Genomic DNA, 15,745 nt, shown 5'->3' with positions numbered 1-15,745 from the left:
TATATATATAATTCAAAACATTTTATACACTGTATACATTTTCTAGAGTTTAATATTGTAACAACTGACTTCTACTTGAATACCTTAGACTGTAACAACACTGTTGTGAAATAACATTGTGCAATATCTACTTCTATTTATATATTTTTATTACTGGCTGCTAGTTAACTGTTTCACATATATTCACTAACTTTTAAACCTCACATATATTCACTGCTACTTAATTTTATACCTTAGTTGTGTACTATTTTTATTGTATAAATGTGTGCCTCTTTATCAAATATGTCAGTCTACTCATCAACTCATTGTATCTGCACTGTGCCCTTTGTTATGATATGAAGAATGATTTTTGATTCTGATTTTGTATTGTTTTGATTTATCTTGTATGGTTGTGTAATGATTGGTTCATTTATCAGCTCATTTTGTGTTGTTTTTTTGTCATACATTTGTGTTGTTTTGTTTATTTCTTCAGCATGTAAGCTTAATTTCTTCCTTTTTGTTATTGTTGTTTTCCTCCTTAAATAAATGGAAGGTTGGGTGAATGAGCTGGTGGATTCTTAGCTTTTCAAATACCTTAAAACTATTTTTGTATGGTTTTTTAAAGCCTTTAAATATGAGATGTCCTGCTTTTCTCTTCTATATGATATACAAATGAATACCTTTGGGTGTTGTACTGACAAAATACAACATTTAAAACGGAAACTTGGATAAACACTTTTTCAATATCTTCGGATCTTTTATAGACTGACAAACGAATAATTGAGAAACTAATTTGTCGATTACTCCATAATGCAACTAATCGTTAGTTGCAGCCCTATGTGTAAACATGTTTATTATTTGATTCGAGTACAAATAAGCATTACTGTAACATTTGCTCTTATTACTTAGATTATGACGTGTATACAGTCTACTCGAGAGTCAGCTCCTTTTCTCCTAAATCAAATTCCATGTGGCAAATGCCAGGCATATTTATGTGGGATGATAATGTAATGCGACGTGTATCTCTCCTAAATACAATAGCATCAGACGCAGTGAGATTAAATCAGATTACCTTGTACTGACTCAGAGGGTATTTCTCCAGCAGGTACTCGTCGCAGCCGCACACTTTGAGGATGTACTTCCCCTGATACTCCTGCACACACATCTTCAGCTGCTCCTGGGAGAGCAGCATGCTGCGCGTCTTCTTCCGGATGGCTTCAGCGATCACCTGCTCCGGCACGTAGTCGTGGTTGATCTTCAGGGTGTACTTCTGCTTGTCATTGCTGGGTGACACAATCACCCATATGACGACAATGATTTGACCTGAGGGATGGAAATAAAAGAGATGAAATTGAAGAAATGTCTTTTGTACACAGAAAAAAGGTGCACATAGATAAAGTGTGTATGTTTGCCTCATATAAAATGTCTTACCTTTATCTAGCTTGTTATAGATGTGCCTGGGGAGTTCCACAGAGGATTCTACATTGGGGGGGTACACGTACAGCGCTCTGCTGTGGGGTCCGTTACAGTCTCTGAGGTCTATGGCTTCTTTGCAAACATTTAAAATGTTCCTTCTGAAGTCCTGCACTTCTGAGTCTTTCACCAAATCAAACTCACATATTGGCATTCCAATCGCAAAACCTGAAAGGAAAAAATAATGCTTAATAAAACATTTTCTTTGTCGAGACATGTGAAATGTGAGCCATGGCTTATTAATTATGAATTATAAACAGCCTAATCCTTTTTAACTGTGAAATGTAGCATTAGCATCTTATGTATACTAATACACCTATATCAAAGTATGTTTTAGTCACCACTGTATATACTGTAGTATACATTTAATATATTGTGGATCATTTTTACTTTAAATTCTTAATCTGATCGATAGATTTATGATTCGAAAATTATAAAAGTAGGGTAGACATGTAGAGATTATCCGACTGAACAAAACGTGATCCGTCTCTTAAATGTGTGTCAACCACAGACCTTATTTCCAGCTATTTGCTTGAAAGTGTGTGTGTGTGGGGGGGGGTGGGCGCAACTTCCAACAGGAGTCATTTGGGGGGGCTCTTGGGAAAAAAGGTTGGGAACCATGACATTTTCCATGTCATGGAAAATGATGCATTGTACAGTGTTTTGGCTGATTTGGATATTCAGCACTATTTATTAGAGCCAGAGTGTGCTGTTGAGAAAATGCAGCCAGAAAAGCCCAAGGCTGAATGAATTTAAGGGCAGGCAGGCTTTAATGTGAAACATACAATCTGAAATGTGTGAAGCTGTAATGTGCCGCCACTTCAGAGCAATGCATCCTGGTATATGTAGGCAGATAAACTAAGCACTGAGGAATTATCTGTTTCAATCGACTAGATTTTAGGGCTCCACAAGTTGGAGAAAAATAATTGTGGCGATTATATTGACTGATATATACTTTTATTAATGTTTTAACTACTGATATCCGACTGCTATCACACTACATTCTACACAGTTTTTTTCTAAAATCTGATAATGCTACTAATTTTTCTTTACCTAGATGTGTACTTTTTTTACTTTGCTGTAACATTACATTACATTACATTGCATTTAGCTGATGCTTTTATCCAAAGCGACTTACAATAAGTGCATTCGACCAACAAGATACAAACTTGAAGAAAACAGAATCATATAAGTACATCAGGTTTCATAGAGCCAAAGCATTTCAAGTCCTACTCAACTGGCTTTAGAAAGCCAGCCCTTTATTAGTATATAAGTGCTTTGTTAGCAATTCTTTGTTAGTAATTCTATCGCTCGAAGTGGAGTCGAAAGAGATGGATTTCAAGTCTGCGCCGGAGTAACAAATGTGAATTTTGTGAATATATGTTAATAAAGGTATTCTGATTCGGATTCTGTTATTGCGCAATATGTTTTGCAATATTAGATTTATTTAAACATAGTTCAGATCATTATTAAAAAAAGATATTAAAATGATCATGATGTGATATTCTAGAAGGGTTGTGGACCTAACACAGGGGTGTTTTTAAGACTATAAAATACGGTTTGTAGGCCGAGATTTCTCTGCAGCCCCACAATACTTTTTAAGATTGACATTTTTACATTTCTTGCCTTTGCTGAATATTCTGTTTACTGCGATGTCTATGGAAAACTAGTCCATATTTTAAATATATATATATTCATTGTGCAGCCCTACTACATTTACAATAAACACTAATTGGACATCCACATAAAGAGGTACCAAATGTTCTCTTCCAGCCAACAGTGTTATGTATAGTCCTCTCTGCTGGTAATGACATTGCCAAGGCAAATGGTTGTTACACTATATTAGTGTAAAGCACAGTAAGGTGTTTGTAACTGTATAATAATTGAAGAACCATACCTATTTCTCTGTTGAGAATTTTCTCCTCCCTGTTTCCCACTGGCTCGATGACTTTGAGGAAGGCCTGGAAGAGCCTGAGATCGCACAGCCTCCTGGTCTCATCGTAAAACTCCTCCCGCTCGGCCTCCTGGGTTACACTGACAAAGATGTAGGAGCTCTCCTCCTGCAGCAGATGGTAAAGCGGGTACTTCCTGGCCTCTTTGAATAGCTCATGCTTGACTGTGATCAGCGTGGCTTCCCGGAGGCACTCCAACGTGAGAATCATGCCATTTGGCAGAAGGCAGTCCACTAAGATGCTGGGGGGCATCAAGTGCATCCCCCATAGTTCTCCGGAGGAGGGCCTTGGAGGCATGGTCGTGCCAACAAATCTGCTATTTTCAGAGCCCGGTAATTATCGGATGAGCGATGCCGAACAACTGCCAGAAAGAAGAAAGCAGAATTATATAAGAACCACTGACCTGTGCACAATAATGCAAAACGCTTGTGGTAACCATTTGACCTAAGTGATGCTAGAGTTGCATAGAGGCAGCAATTCTAAATACACACTTCACCAATTTAACATGGGATGCCAAAAATATTGTGAAATTCCCAAATTGCATAACAGAGGAATCTCTGTAGCACCACTGCATATTGTTCATATTGTTTTTGAGCTAACCATATAGCCAATAGCCAGTGGGTTAAAGTTACTCATTACATTTACTCAAGTACTGTGCTCAAGTAACATTTTGAGAGACTTGTAATTTACTTGAGTAAATAGTTTACTTTTGCACCACTTCATTTATTTAATATCTCTAGATACTTTGCAGATTTTGATTAATGATGTGAAATATAATCAAGACATTTAAATCAGACTTTAGTTACACCTGATGAGAATTGACAAGCTACCCTGCAGTATATAAAGTAATTAAAATTAGCAGCATCTTTACCAGCTTTGATAACACTTTAATGATCAATAATTATAATCAAAACATATAATATATTAAATGGGCCAATCTGCATAATGAGTACTCTTTGGTACTTTAAGTATATGTTGATGATAATACTTTTTTACTTTTACTTGAGTAACATTTTGAATGCAGGACTTTTGGTACAAGATCTGAGTACTTCTTCCACCTCTGGACATAGCCATTAAGTATAGTAATTTAAGATAGCAACACATTTATAACAAATGAGCTGGCTACCTAGCGTTGGAACTAGCATGAATTCAACATTTGACTGTATTGTTTTAATTATTATCATTTTAGCAAGGCAACATAACGTGTAATCACATCAGAGACCGCAAACACGTATGAAAGAAACTTTCGCTTTAGTGATGTGGTGTTAAACCCATGTTAACTCAAAGAGAGTAGCGATAGACATGTCCAGTGATGTCGAATTTAGGGACAAAAATAATGTAAACAAACACATTAACGAACAAGCATTACCCACTCGTTAGTAAAGAATGGCTTAGTTGTATATTGTTAGCCTGGGTTTGACAGTCATCTCGACTATGTTGTGCTTCTTGGTGTGTTAGGTGTTGTTTCTTAGCTTGCTAGCTTGCCATGCTAGCCAAGTTCAGTAAGCAGACCAATGTCATCTACAATATAAAAACCTCGCCTGATACATAACCATGTTACACTGACGTTACTTCAATAAAAGGGTGCGACCCGACCATGTGTCGTGGAAGTAAGTGGGTAGCTGCTTTTATAAACAGGGAATGCGAACATTCAACAAACCATGACAAAAACAAATATAAAGCTACCTCTGTCAGTTAGCCAACCGGTTAGCTGCCAAGCTAATGTTCCAACAGAATCATTAGCAGCGGCTAGCCGAGTGTCCCGTTTGTGCCCGCTCGGGAAGTCTCAAACAGAGGGGCTAGCTCTAACGTTAATCCATCCAAACAATGACACCGAGGGGTCGGGACGGACCCGCCGTGTAGGAAAAAAGACGCCCCTAGCTCCCAGTGATGTTGTCAAAACGCTGAGGTGGAATAAGTATATAATACTTCATGATGTTCTTCATCGTGCGGTCCCGAAAATGAACTGCACAGTTCGGTAGCACGCTAGCTCCATACAGCTATCCTGCTCAAAGGCTGCTAGCAGGCTCATCATCATGGAGCGCCCTCCCACACCATGGAAGTCCCACATACAGCGAGTTTACGTTAGCTGGAGGAAGCACTTTGTCATGACATGAGAATAGGAAGGGAAGCCGCTTGTTCGCTGTTTTCTGCCATTGTACATTAAAAACCTCTATAAAATATTACTAAAGTGTGAATGAAAAACACTCCCAAATATGTTATGTCACTATATGATACGGTCATATTCAGCAGAGCTCATAGCAAATCCCGTTCAGTATGTGTGTAGATGGAGCCCCCAGATACAAACTGGAATGAGGGGAAGTATTATTGAGACTTGTATGAGTCATTCATTTTAATTGCATAATGTTTTAATGCTTCCACATTGACACTATTTATATTTCCCCCGCTTTTTATGGTGTAACTTTGAAGTTACATTTCAATGGAATTCAGTTGGACCTTATAGCAGGCAGAGTTACAAATCAGCAACATATCAAAGATCTTTCAGAGAAAGTTCCAAGGCTTCAGTTCTTTCAGAGAGGCTGCTAGAGTTCGAACAAAGGTCAAGAGAGCCGAACACATGACTCCCTAGTCTCTGCTGGCTTCTTCTCGGTTATAGAATTTACATTTATTTTATGCTATAGAGAGAAGTTCTGAATTTTGAAGGAATCTGAATTCACATCTTCCTTGGGTAAACTGGAACTGGTCAGATAATTTCCCAGGACAATATATGGTAATGCTGTGTAGACAGTTAGATTTGTAGGTTAAGTTAGGACAAATCAGTTTAATTTATATAAATGCCCCAATACCACGAACCTCAAATATGCCTTCTACAATGTATACAGCATATGACACTCACTGTCCTTTTCGACCCATAAAGTGAAACTATTTTAGTTATTAAGATCTATTATTTGTTGGACCATATGGCCTGCATACCTTACATCGGCACTAAGTGAAACTACTTATAAAAGCAAGCTTAAGACTGGTCATGACTACCTTATATTACATGTTACTTGCTAGACGCTTTTATCCAAAGCGACTTACATACTCAATACTGTGGGTAATCCCCACATGAGCAATTTGGGGTGAAGTGTCTCAGGGACACAAGACATGCTGACTGCAGTGGGGTTTGAACCTGTGACCATCTGATCCGAACACCAAGACTCTAGCCACTGCTTCGCATGCCTCCACACATATAATGATACATGTAATAGCAATTAATTTTTTCATTATTATCCATGTCTTTTTAATTAGCATTATTTATTTTTGTTTTAATTTATACCCTTTTGTTTTTCTTTATTTTCCTTAATTTAAAAATATGTTTTATGCACTGTTGTGTTATCATTGTCTTTTTTAAATGTCATTATATAACGCACATTGAACCGCCTCTTTGAATAAATACAAACCTCACCTTGCCTAATATATTTGTATTGGTCTAATAGGACATATAGGAGGCCTTGAGTGTATTTTTGATTTTTATTTATTTACTGATTATATTAATGAGATTACCTGTAGGTGAACTTGTGAGAACCTGACCTGATAATTTATTTATTTGACTTTCTATATGTTTATCCTGCAAATCTGCAAGTTTAAATTGTGTTATAACATCTCAATACATAAGAAATGTCAAGCATATGCTACGTATATTAAATACTATGCATTTATATGTTTATTGTGGTTTGGTGAGCTTCATTGTTATAGTTTTTTTTAACTTCATGACCAACAAAAATCATCATCACCTTATGTTTATTTATTAAATACATTTCGTAATGAGAGGCTTACAAATATTATTTGGTCGCTGACATAGTGGATATAAAATAAAATCATTTACGATTACATGTTATTATCAAAATATAGGAAGTATGGGGAAGTTCTCAAAATGGTAAATTCCTCAACCACATAGGACATTTTTGGACTAACATCAGAGTTTTCTCCCTTTGGCTTCATACATGCTGGTATTGTCCTGTGTATTATATGTGCAAAAGCAAACGTACACTTATAGAACATACAATTTTTACACATTTAAATATCCATAAAAACCCTTCATAATGCAGAATGCAAAATGAAGTGTTTTTGTTGACAGTTTCCGGCTTGAAACATTCACTTCACATTTATAAACAGTCACATCCTCGTTCCGGACAAATAGTCAGCTCTTCCAAATGTCTGAACCTGAGGAAGCTTGTAAGAGGTCACAGCAAGGTTGTTGGGTTTAAAGAATTACCTTTTATGAGTGCTATCAAGCCATCAAATGGCCTATACAGTTGTTTTCACTTTCACTCTATTGCTTCAGAAGGGGCAAACTGCTCCCATTATTTGCCTAGCCCAGAAGGTTCATATAAAACATTATGAAAGGGTTGCAGTTTTGTTATGTTTTACTTTAAATTATTTAGATCTTCGCATAATTACAGTGTGGTAAGATTTAGGTATAAGATCATGGTTTAATAAGATACAATAAGTATGCCTACGTTGTTGTTACAATAGAATACTTCAGTAAACATATGTCATATTTTAGTTTTCACCGAGCGAAAAAACCCCAGTTCTGAAAAGTGAAGACATTACGGAAGCTCCTTAAATCTTCATTTTTTTTCTTCAATAGCCAGCAAGGGTGACTCATATTGTCTATGAGGAAATACCCTTTCATCTCATCTGAGTAATTATCTGAGTAAATATAATGAGTTTATGGGCCCAATTGTAATTTGGGTGTTGCCTGGTTTAAGTATACTCCATGTTTTCGTTTTACAACTTCAACTCCTTCTCCTTCTGTGTTTTAATACAAGTTTTAACAATTTGGGTCACCTAAAAATGTCAGTCTCAGTTGTTCTTATCTTCACAATTTCGTACAAATATTATTTCTTGTAATGTCTTCCAAAAAACCAATATGGTGACAACCAAAATGCTGAATTTAGAAATAACCCAGTTCCCAAACCAATTGGTGACACCACTTTCTATTTACAGTCAATGGTTTTGCGGGACCGAACGTTGTTCCGTCGTCATTATAAGTGCCGCTAGAGGTCACCACCTTTTTGTTCCTGTATCGGTGAGCTACTGTTTGAAAAGACGATAATCTTGTTCAGAACCTAGTCTCTAAAAAGAGATTATGAAATCCTATAACCCCCACATTTTGGCATGCCGGCATAAATGTCACTGCTTTTATTCTGTTGTTTTAATTGTTTTTGTTGTTTTGTTTCACCCTTTTTACTCTGTAGCACTTTGAGTTTGTTTACGCAAATGAAAAGTGCGCTTATAAATAATAAAATTATATAATAAATAAAATGGATTATTATTATTGATTATTATAAATCTGCAGCATTGGACAAGAATTTTGTATTGGATGAGTTCTGGTTTGCACTTGAAGTCCAGGTATAATGGGCAAAACCCGCTTAAGGAAGCTTTGGATTGATGCAGGAAGTCTGTGTGAAGCAAAATAGGGGGAACACATTGGTGGAATGCAATCTCAGAATCGTTTGGCTACCATCTTGCAACAATTTAGCTTAAATTAACTCAAAATTAGCTTGTGGATAAATCCAATCTTAGATGTCGTCTCTGAAATCTAACTTCAATATCGCATCACAAATTGCAAATCAGCCTGTAAACAATTGGCACACAGAAGAAGAAAATCATGGCCCGGATATTCACTGGCTACACCGGAAACCTGAGGGAAGTTGGTCGTTGCCCTGAGAGACTCATCATTGTCACAACAATGGCCGATGGGTTTCCTGGTCAAGCCCCTTCTGACCCAGATATTTACACTGATACTGACTCTCAGCCACTGATGACGGCCATTGAATGAGCTGATATCATCTGAAGAAGGTGCACTAATCCTTTTCATGTCATATGTCTATCACCAGCCCCCATATGCTTGGCTTTGACAGATGCTGCATTGCATTTCATCTCTTGATCTTCCCTATCTCTTCGCACAATCTGGAGAGGTACTGTGTGAGCTTCACCATGACGATGACGAGGGCCCCTCCAATGAGCATGCTGGAGGGCCAGAGCAGCGAGTGGAAGACCACGGTCTGGTCATACAGCCGCGTCAGGATGACGTTCTCCTGCTGCTCGCTGGGGTCGTAGTAACACGTGACCTTCTGGTTCACCTTCAGACGCTGTGAGATGTTCATGATCATGACATGCATGGCAACACTGTCTTTCTGGCACCTTGGCACGTAGAAACACTGCAAGGACAGGATTGAAAGACATTTAGGTTATCTAGGGGGCAATCAGTTGGTTTGTTCTTTATTGAATACATCAACCTTCATGTATCATCGTTCAGCTTGACCAGACATAATCCTATCAACTAACATTTTCTGAATCGGAAACAGAGCACGTCTACAATCAGGCCAACATTTGACAGCCATTGTCAACATTTGTAACGCTTCAGTAATTCTCAGTATTTTCCCCTCTGGCACTGTACTCACTTCAGAGCTGGTGTCCTGTGTCTCCTCATTGTGAGATAAACGGCTGACACGGCCCGTGTTATTGACGCTCACGTAGACCTGCAGGCAGGGGTATTTGGAGTCTCTCCAGCACTCTGACCCACAGTTGTAGGAACAGTTCATGTCTGCTGTGACCGTGGAGTTCAGTATAACACACACACCTTCCTCTGTCCACACACTGTGATGAGATTTAAATGAAAAAACGATTTAATACCAAAAAAAAGATAAACAGAAAAAAAATTCTAGAAAATGTTGGGTAAAAAAGCTAAAATGTGAAAAAAAAATGTCAATGTGTTAAGAAATGCTACTTTGAGAGAAAATGTTGTTGAACATAAAGTCCAACTATAGGGAATATATGAAATGGTGTTAATAAACCAACATTTTGACAGTAAAGTCCAAATATGTTGGAAAAATACCAAACTTGAATAAATTCAACTACATTTCCCTAATCCCTTTCCCTAATCTCCAAAAAGAAAGTAAAACTAAAATATTCCCTCTCTCGTCTTGTCCTTTTGCCTCGCACTAATAGTCCTCCGCATGGTAAGAAAATGGCTTAAGGTATAATTTGTTCCTGATTTCATAAAGTATTCATTTTTTCAATTTTCAGGTTAGAGCACTGAAAGCATCTGATGAATAAAAGATGTATCTGATAGTTTACTTAGCTTCCTTTATGGGGTGTAAAAATGAAGGGATATCAAACAACAGGCCTGTACCTGTCTGCATAGGAGCGTAACATAGTGACCCCCAGGACAAAGTACATCATCACTGAAGAGAGGATCATTCCCAGTCCCAGGAAAATGGCTCGATCTTCACCGGGCTTCAGAGCCGTCACCGTCTTCTTCTTGTCCAACAAATCTACCCGACGGAACTTCTGGTAGATTGACTTGCTGCTGTGTTAAAAAAGGAGACAATATAATATTTAGTTTAACTTACAGTGCAAATATTATTAAATGAAAATTGCACGATAGGTATGAGCTTCTTCCTGGGCATGCCCCCGTCCTCCCCTTTGCATTTTAAAGAGGTCCTATTATGCTTTTTGGGGGTTTCCCTTTCCAATAGTGTGTTGTATAGGTTTTTGTGAATGAAATGTTTTTGTGCCCCCCCCCTGAAACGCCTCCATTGGATTCCTTTGTTTACATCCAATAACAAAATGACATCACTATTCAACATTTTCATCTCGCCTAGCCCTCCAAGACATTATGCGTGATTGGCTAAGGGGCGGGACATCTCTAAGTGGTTGACTAATCACAAAATAGCCAGCCAGATAAGCAATCAGAGCAGACTGGGCTCTGGTTTCTGACAGAGGGTGAAAAGAGGTGCAGCAGCACAGGCAGTATGAGAAAAATAAAGAGCTTTTTGAACATTACAGCATGAAAACATGCCACAGTATAGAGGCACAGAATACAATTATGAACCTGACATTTTGTAGAATAGGTCCCCTTTCAAATCAAATTCTCAGCATGAATTGGTTACCTCCTTTCATTTCGTCCTGCATTATTTTTGGCCCCGGCCACAAAAAACATCTTTCTCGATGATCCACGTCCTCCTTTGCTTGCTGATGTGGAACGGTAGGATTGCTGAAAAGACCTGTGAAATGGAGTTTGTTAGTTGTCCGGAAGCACTTTTACTATATGGATCATAAATCCCAGTCCAAAATCACTGGTTACAAAGCAAATGTGTAAGACGACAAATCACACTGTACCTTTGGTGCATAGCTGCTGTCAAAGTCGCTAAATATGTCTAGTTTTGTAAGTTCAAACTATTTGCCTCTTCTTTAGCCGACAAACTGCAGTTCCCGACTCTCAGAGTGTGGTGCAGAGTGGGGACAGGAAGCACGTAGTGGTCTCCACCAGGTAAACATCTCATTTTGCACACAAAGCAACGCTACAAAGGGTAAACAAGATGACAGATAGCCACAGACGAAAGGTGGTCATGCTGATGAGGCGCTTGTGATAAACCTACCTGCTGTATCCCGAACACTTCTGCTGTCAACACAAAGTCATTGGGTCCTCTCTTGGCACGACACCTTGCACATGCTTCCTCTCGCTTTGTACTGGTCCTAAAGTTTGCAGGAAACAGAATTCACATGTTGTTTCGGTCCCATAAATAACATTAGCCTTGATTCAGATGCCAATAAATGGGTAAGTGAGACATTATGAGTTATTTATTGTGGGTCCCCAAAGGGTTATGGTGAGGGTCGATACAAAGGCAGTTATTCCAAAACACAATTTAGGACAAATGTATTTCCGCTAGTAATGTTTGGTCATCTTCTTGTATATCAGGGGTGAGCTCCATCATAAGCCCAAATTGAATAAGAAATACCAACCAATCAAGACAGTATCAATCAAATTATATTGAAGAAAGAATAGGGATCGCTGCACTCTGCACCGGTTAAGAAACCAAATATTGGTGATGTGGAAATACAAATATATGTTGCTCTTCAAGGATAAGGCAAAAAAAAATAAGAAGGAATACAAAAGGAAACAATAGCTATCCAGCTTACTTTCAATCGAAGTCGTCTACCTTTGCAGCCTCGAGAGCATCCAAGACTATTTGGTTGTAAATTGTAAAATATTTACTGATTCACGGATATTTGACGTGTTTCAACTAAAGATAGGGGTATAAAGTGCAATGAGGAATAATTCAATCTAAAGAAAAGGTAATGTGACTTTATGTAAATGTTCCCAACTCAAAGACATGACAGTGAATTTAAATATAAATTCAACCTGAAACAACCAGAAACATAACTGGGAAAAAAGATATTAAGATATTAAATCAGAAAATCAATAAATGACCGTAAAAAGTGTTTTTCAAGTTCATTGACTCCCCTTCAATACATTACATACCGCATAGATTTTATGATATATTGTTGGATCTGTAGCCACCGCCCAGTCCTTTAACATATTAGTACATTAAGAATGCTCTTCATTTTTGTAGGAGAAAACAATCTTTCAAGGAGCAGAATAGTTGGAAAACAAGCCAACAAGTTCCTGTTGGATGAGTAATTTCCTCATTGTATCACATTCCCAGCTGCTTGGGGGAGATGTTGCTGGGAGATAACACCGGCCCAGTGAGACAAAGGGAATCTGAAGGAAACCATCAATATTTTTGGAAACAGTCCATGCGCTTTTTGCATTCACACCCATAACAAAGGTTCATGAGATTCATGGTCTGTCTTACAACTGTCCAATTCTTCTCCTCTGTAAACGCTTGCCATTATGACTGCGTGCTTCAAGCTCCACGCATAACGGTATTGATTTCAGCTAAACATGGACACACTCATTTTCAGAACGATTGCTTTACTCCTTGTACCAACTGTTTTAAAGGGTTTTTAGAGCAAGGAATTTGGACCCGTGCCTCATGTATGCAGGTGACTACCTAAATAATTCAGCAGTACACTTTTTACTTCAATTATATTTTGGATAAATATATTAATATAAATATTTGTATTCTGCTCTAAGATATTTGTATTGCACATTCTTACTTTAACTTCTTATGTTTATACGAACATTTGTATTCACTTTTTTTTGGCATTTTATTTAGCAGAGTATTCTATTGTTCAATCCTTCTCTTACCTCCTTATATTAAAACGTATATTATTATTGTATTGTTTTATTTGTATGTATTTATTTAATTCTATAATGGAGCAACTATCCCCAAACCTAATAACTCCCGGAATTAGACAAAGTTTTCTGATTCTGATTATTAACTTATAAGGAATAGATAGTTAACCTGGCCTCACACATTACATTTAAAAAAAGTGTAATATTTATTTCACAATAGACATTGGTCTGGTTTAAGATAATTGTCTTCTTTTTATTTTATTTTGTCATTTAATCGTTTTTTTTCCTCAATGCTAAACATTGAAAGTAGTGGATGTTTGGCAACTAAAAGTGTATTCAAGTACAGTTTCTGACACCCTTGGAAAACTAAAATGGCTTGTATCAGAAATGGGGTGAAGCCTGCGAGCTAGTTCAGGCAGTCAACTCGATCACCAATGATACATTAAAGTCCTTATCTTGCATAATTTACTTTAGCTGAAAGATCATAGAACTGTTTCAAAATGCATTAACTTGTTGGGTCTTATTCCAGTAACACGTGATATAGATCGAATATCGTTTCCTATTTGCTGTAAATCACTTGTTAATATCGGGAAAATGGGTCAAATTCAGAGGTATCCAGAAAAGTCTGGATTCAAACTTGCCGCTGCTTGGTGCTGTGTCGTGACGTCATGTGTGGTTCCGCGAATCCTGGTGAGTTCAGCCCGTCCCAGCATCACACAGTGTAGCATTGCTGGTATAGCCGCATGTCAACTTTGTGTATCAGTGTTTATCTCCGAGTTTGTCTTGTTTTTTCCCGGATTTCCCGAAGCTTTAAGGATCATGGTGAAGAGGTGTGTCGTTGGCGGGTGTAGCAACACCAATCGGGATGGTTTTACCGTTCATTTGTTCCCGAAAGAGAAGGCCGGTGGTGCACATTCGCGTTTTGCTGGCTCGAACCTATACGGTTCTAGGCCTCTTATTTCTGGTACAAATTTACAAGATAGTATATCTATTACTCTCCATTGTAAAATAAATACCATAATTATAAGGTGTATAAAGGAGAGGTAAGAAGAGAAGACGGCTGTGTCCACTATAGCAGTCAAAGAGAGATGCGAGTGTGTGTAGAAACACGAATCGGGCGACAAATCATTCCGTACCTCAATGACTGTACTTGTTCGTCCCAGCCAAGTTGGAAAACTATACTATCAACGTAAATTTTTTTTTAAAACAAACTCGATCTTCGTTGTGTTAAAACGACTCTATCTCTTAAATAGTTCGACCTCCCCCGCGTCCTCGTACTGCGAGCACTTCAATGTCGTTGTACCTCCCTCGCGCAGTTGCTTATCCGACCTCTCGTCGAACGGGGAGCTGTACATGTTGAATGTACTACTACGGCTTAAATTGTTTGTGTAAAATTTTATTAACAAATTGCCGATATTATTCCTGCTAGCAGGCAAGACACTAAGAGGTCTCGTGTGGATATAAATCCCAGTACGTCTCACTCTACTCTAGCGACAGGGAAATTCTCTCTCTTTCCCCCCACACCGAACACCTACCATCTCGCTGTCACTCCCTTGCACACATACAAAGAACCTTCACTTTGCTCCTCGTCTTTTTGTCTGGCAGACACTACATAAAACACTTTGTCTGTCTTGTCGATATTTTACGTGCCGGAGGGTTCTTCTCGAGCGGAGAAGGTCATTAAATTCGAGTTCAACCAACAACTGGACTTCGAACAACGAGACGGAGAGAGCTATGCCAGGGACCCTCGACTGTCCTTTCAAGTTGTGTGTCTACAGTCAGGCGGTGACCCGAAAGGATTAGTAGTCGTTACGTTTTTGACGCCGTAAACATGTCGAGGAATCACATCCGGATGATGCGTTAATCACTTCACGAAAAGAGCACCACTTGCTATCGAAATCTGTGCCTCCTTTCGCGTCTTCAGCGAACCTCAATTCTCTCGCCCCACGCAATGCACGTACCGAAGAAGACGTCCATTGCCCTCTGTCGCGAGACGCCGCAGAGCTAGTCCTAGGCTTTATGTTAAATTTATAAAAACGTGTGAATAAGGTGAAAAGATCAACGTGACCAATAGCCACCGCACGGTGGTCCCCCAACGCTGTGGGACCAATCTCAAACGACCTCCTGGCGTGCAAAAGGGCAGTTCAATCATAAAATTTTACGTTTGTACGCATCTTTGATGCGAGCATGCGGTCAAAAACTCGCATATAGGGTAAATATTTACTCCGGGTGACCGTCGAATTTATCTCGTGTACAAATCCTCTTACACCAAACCCACACCAGACATTTCGCCCTGCCCCACGCAGCTGCACAAATTCAGGAGATAGATGTACGTTTTGAAAAAAAC

General features: G+C 38.5%; 2 protein-coding genes across 2 annotated transcripts in view; both read right to left on the bottom strand.

Annotated features, from left to right (window-relative positions):
• The window catches only part of LOC104967191 (phosphatidylinositol 4,5-bisphosphate 3-kinase catalytic subunit alpha isoform-like), a 9,090-nt gene extending 3,669 nt beyond the window's left edge, over positions 1 to 5,421 (bottom strand). Inside the window, exons 1-4 of the mRNA XM_010796608.1 lie at positions 5,091 to 5,421; positions 3,350 to 3,765; positions 1,411 to 1,620; positions 1,052 to 1,302 (exon numbers count right to left, since the gene is read on the bottom strand). Of these exons, the coding sequence (XP_010794910.1) occupies positions 1,052 to 1,302; positions 1,411 to 1,620; positions 3,350 to 3,701 (813 nt within the window). The 5' untranslated portion in view covers positions 3,702 to 3,765; positions 5,091 to 5,421. The remainder of the gene's footprint in view (positions 1 to 1,051; positions 1,303 to 1,410; positions 1,621 to 3,349; positions 3,766 to 5,090) is intronic.
• Positions 5,422 to 9,289: 3,868 nt separating this feature from the next.
• Positions 9,290 to 11,548, bottom strand: LOC104967190 (calcium-activated potassium channel subunit beta-2). Its single transcript, XM_010796607.1, has 4 exons — positions 11,538 to 11,548; positions 10,549 to 10,725; positions 9,818 to 10,013; positions 9,290 to 9,574 (listed from the first exon to the last, which is right to left on the bottom strand). The coding sequence occupies exons 1-4, from the start codon at positions 11,546 to 11,548 to the stop codon at positions 9,290 to 9,292; spliced, it is 669 nt and encodes a 222-aa protein (XP_010794909.1).
• Between the last annotated feature and the right edge of the window lie 4,197 nt (positions 11,549 to 15,745).

The sequence above is a fragment of the Notothenia coriiceps genome, unplaced genomic scaffold, assembly GCF_000735185.1.
Source record: "Notothenia coriiceps isolate Sejong01 unplaced genomic scaffold, NC01 NC01_scaffold00037250, whole genome shotgun sequence".
NCBI classification, from domain to species: Eukaryota; Metazoa; Chordata; class Actinopteri; order Perciformes; family Nototheniidae; genus Notothenia; species Notothenia coriiceps.
The sequence above is the reverse complement of the archived record's forward strand: the minus strand, read 5'-3'. Positions and strand labels throughout refer to the sequence as shown.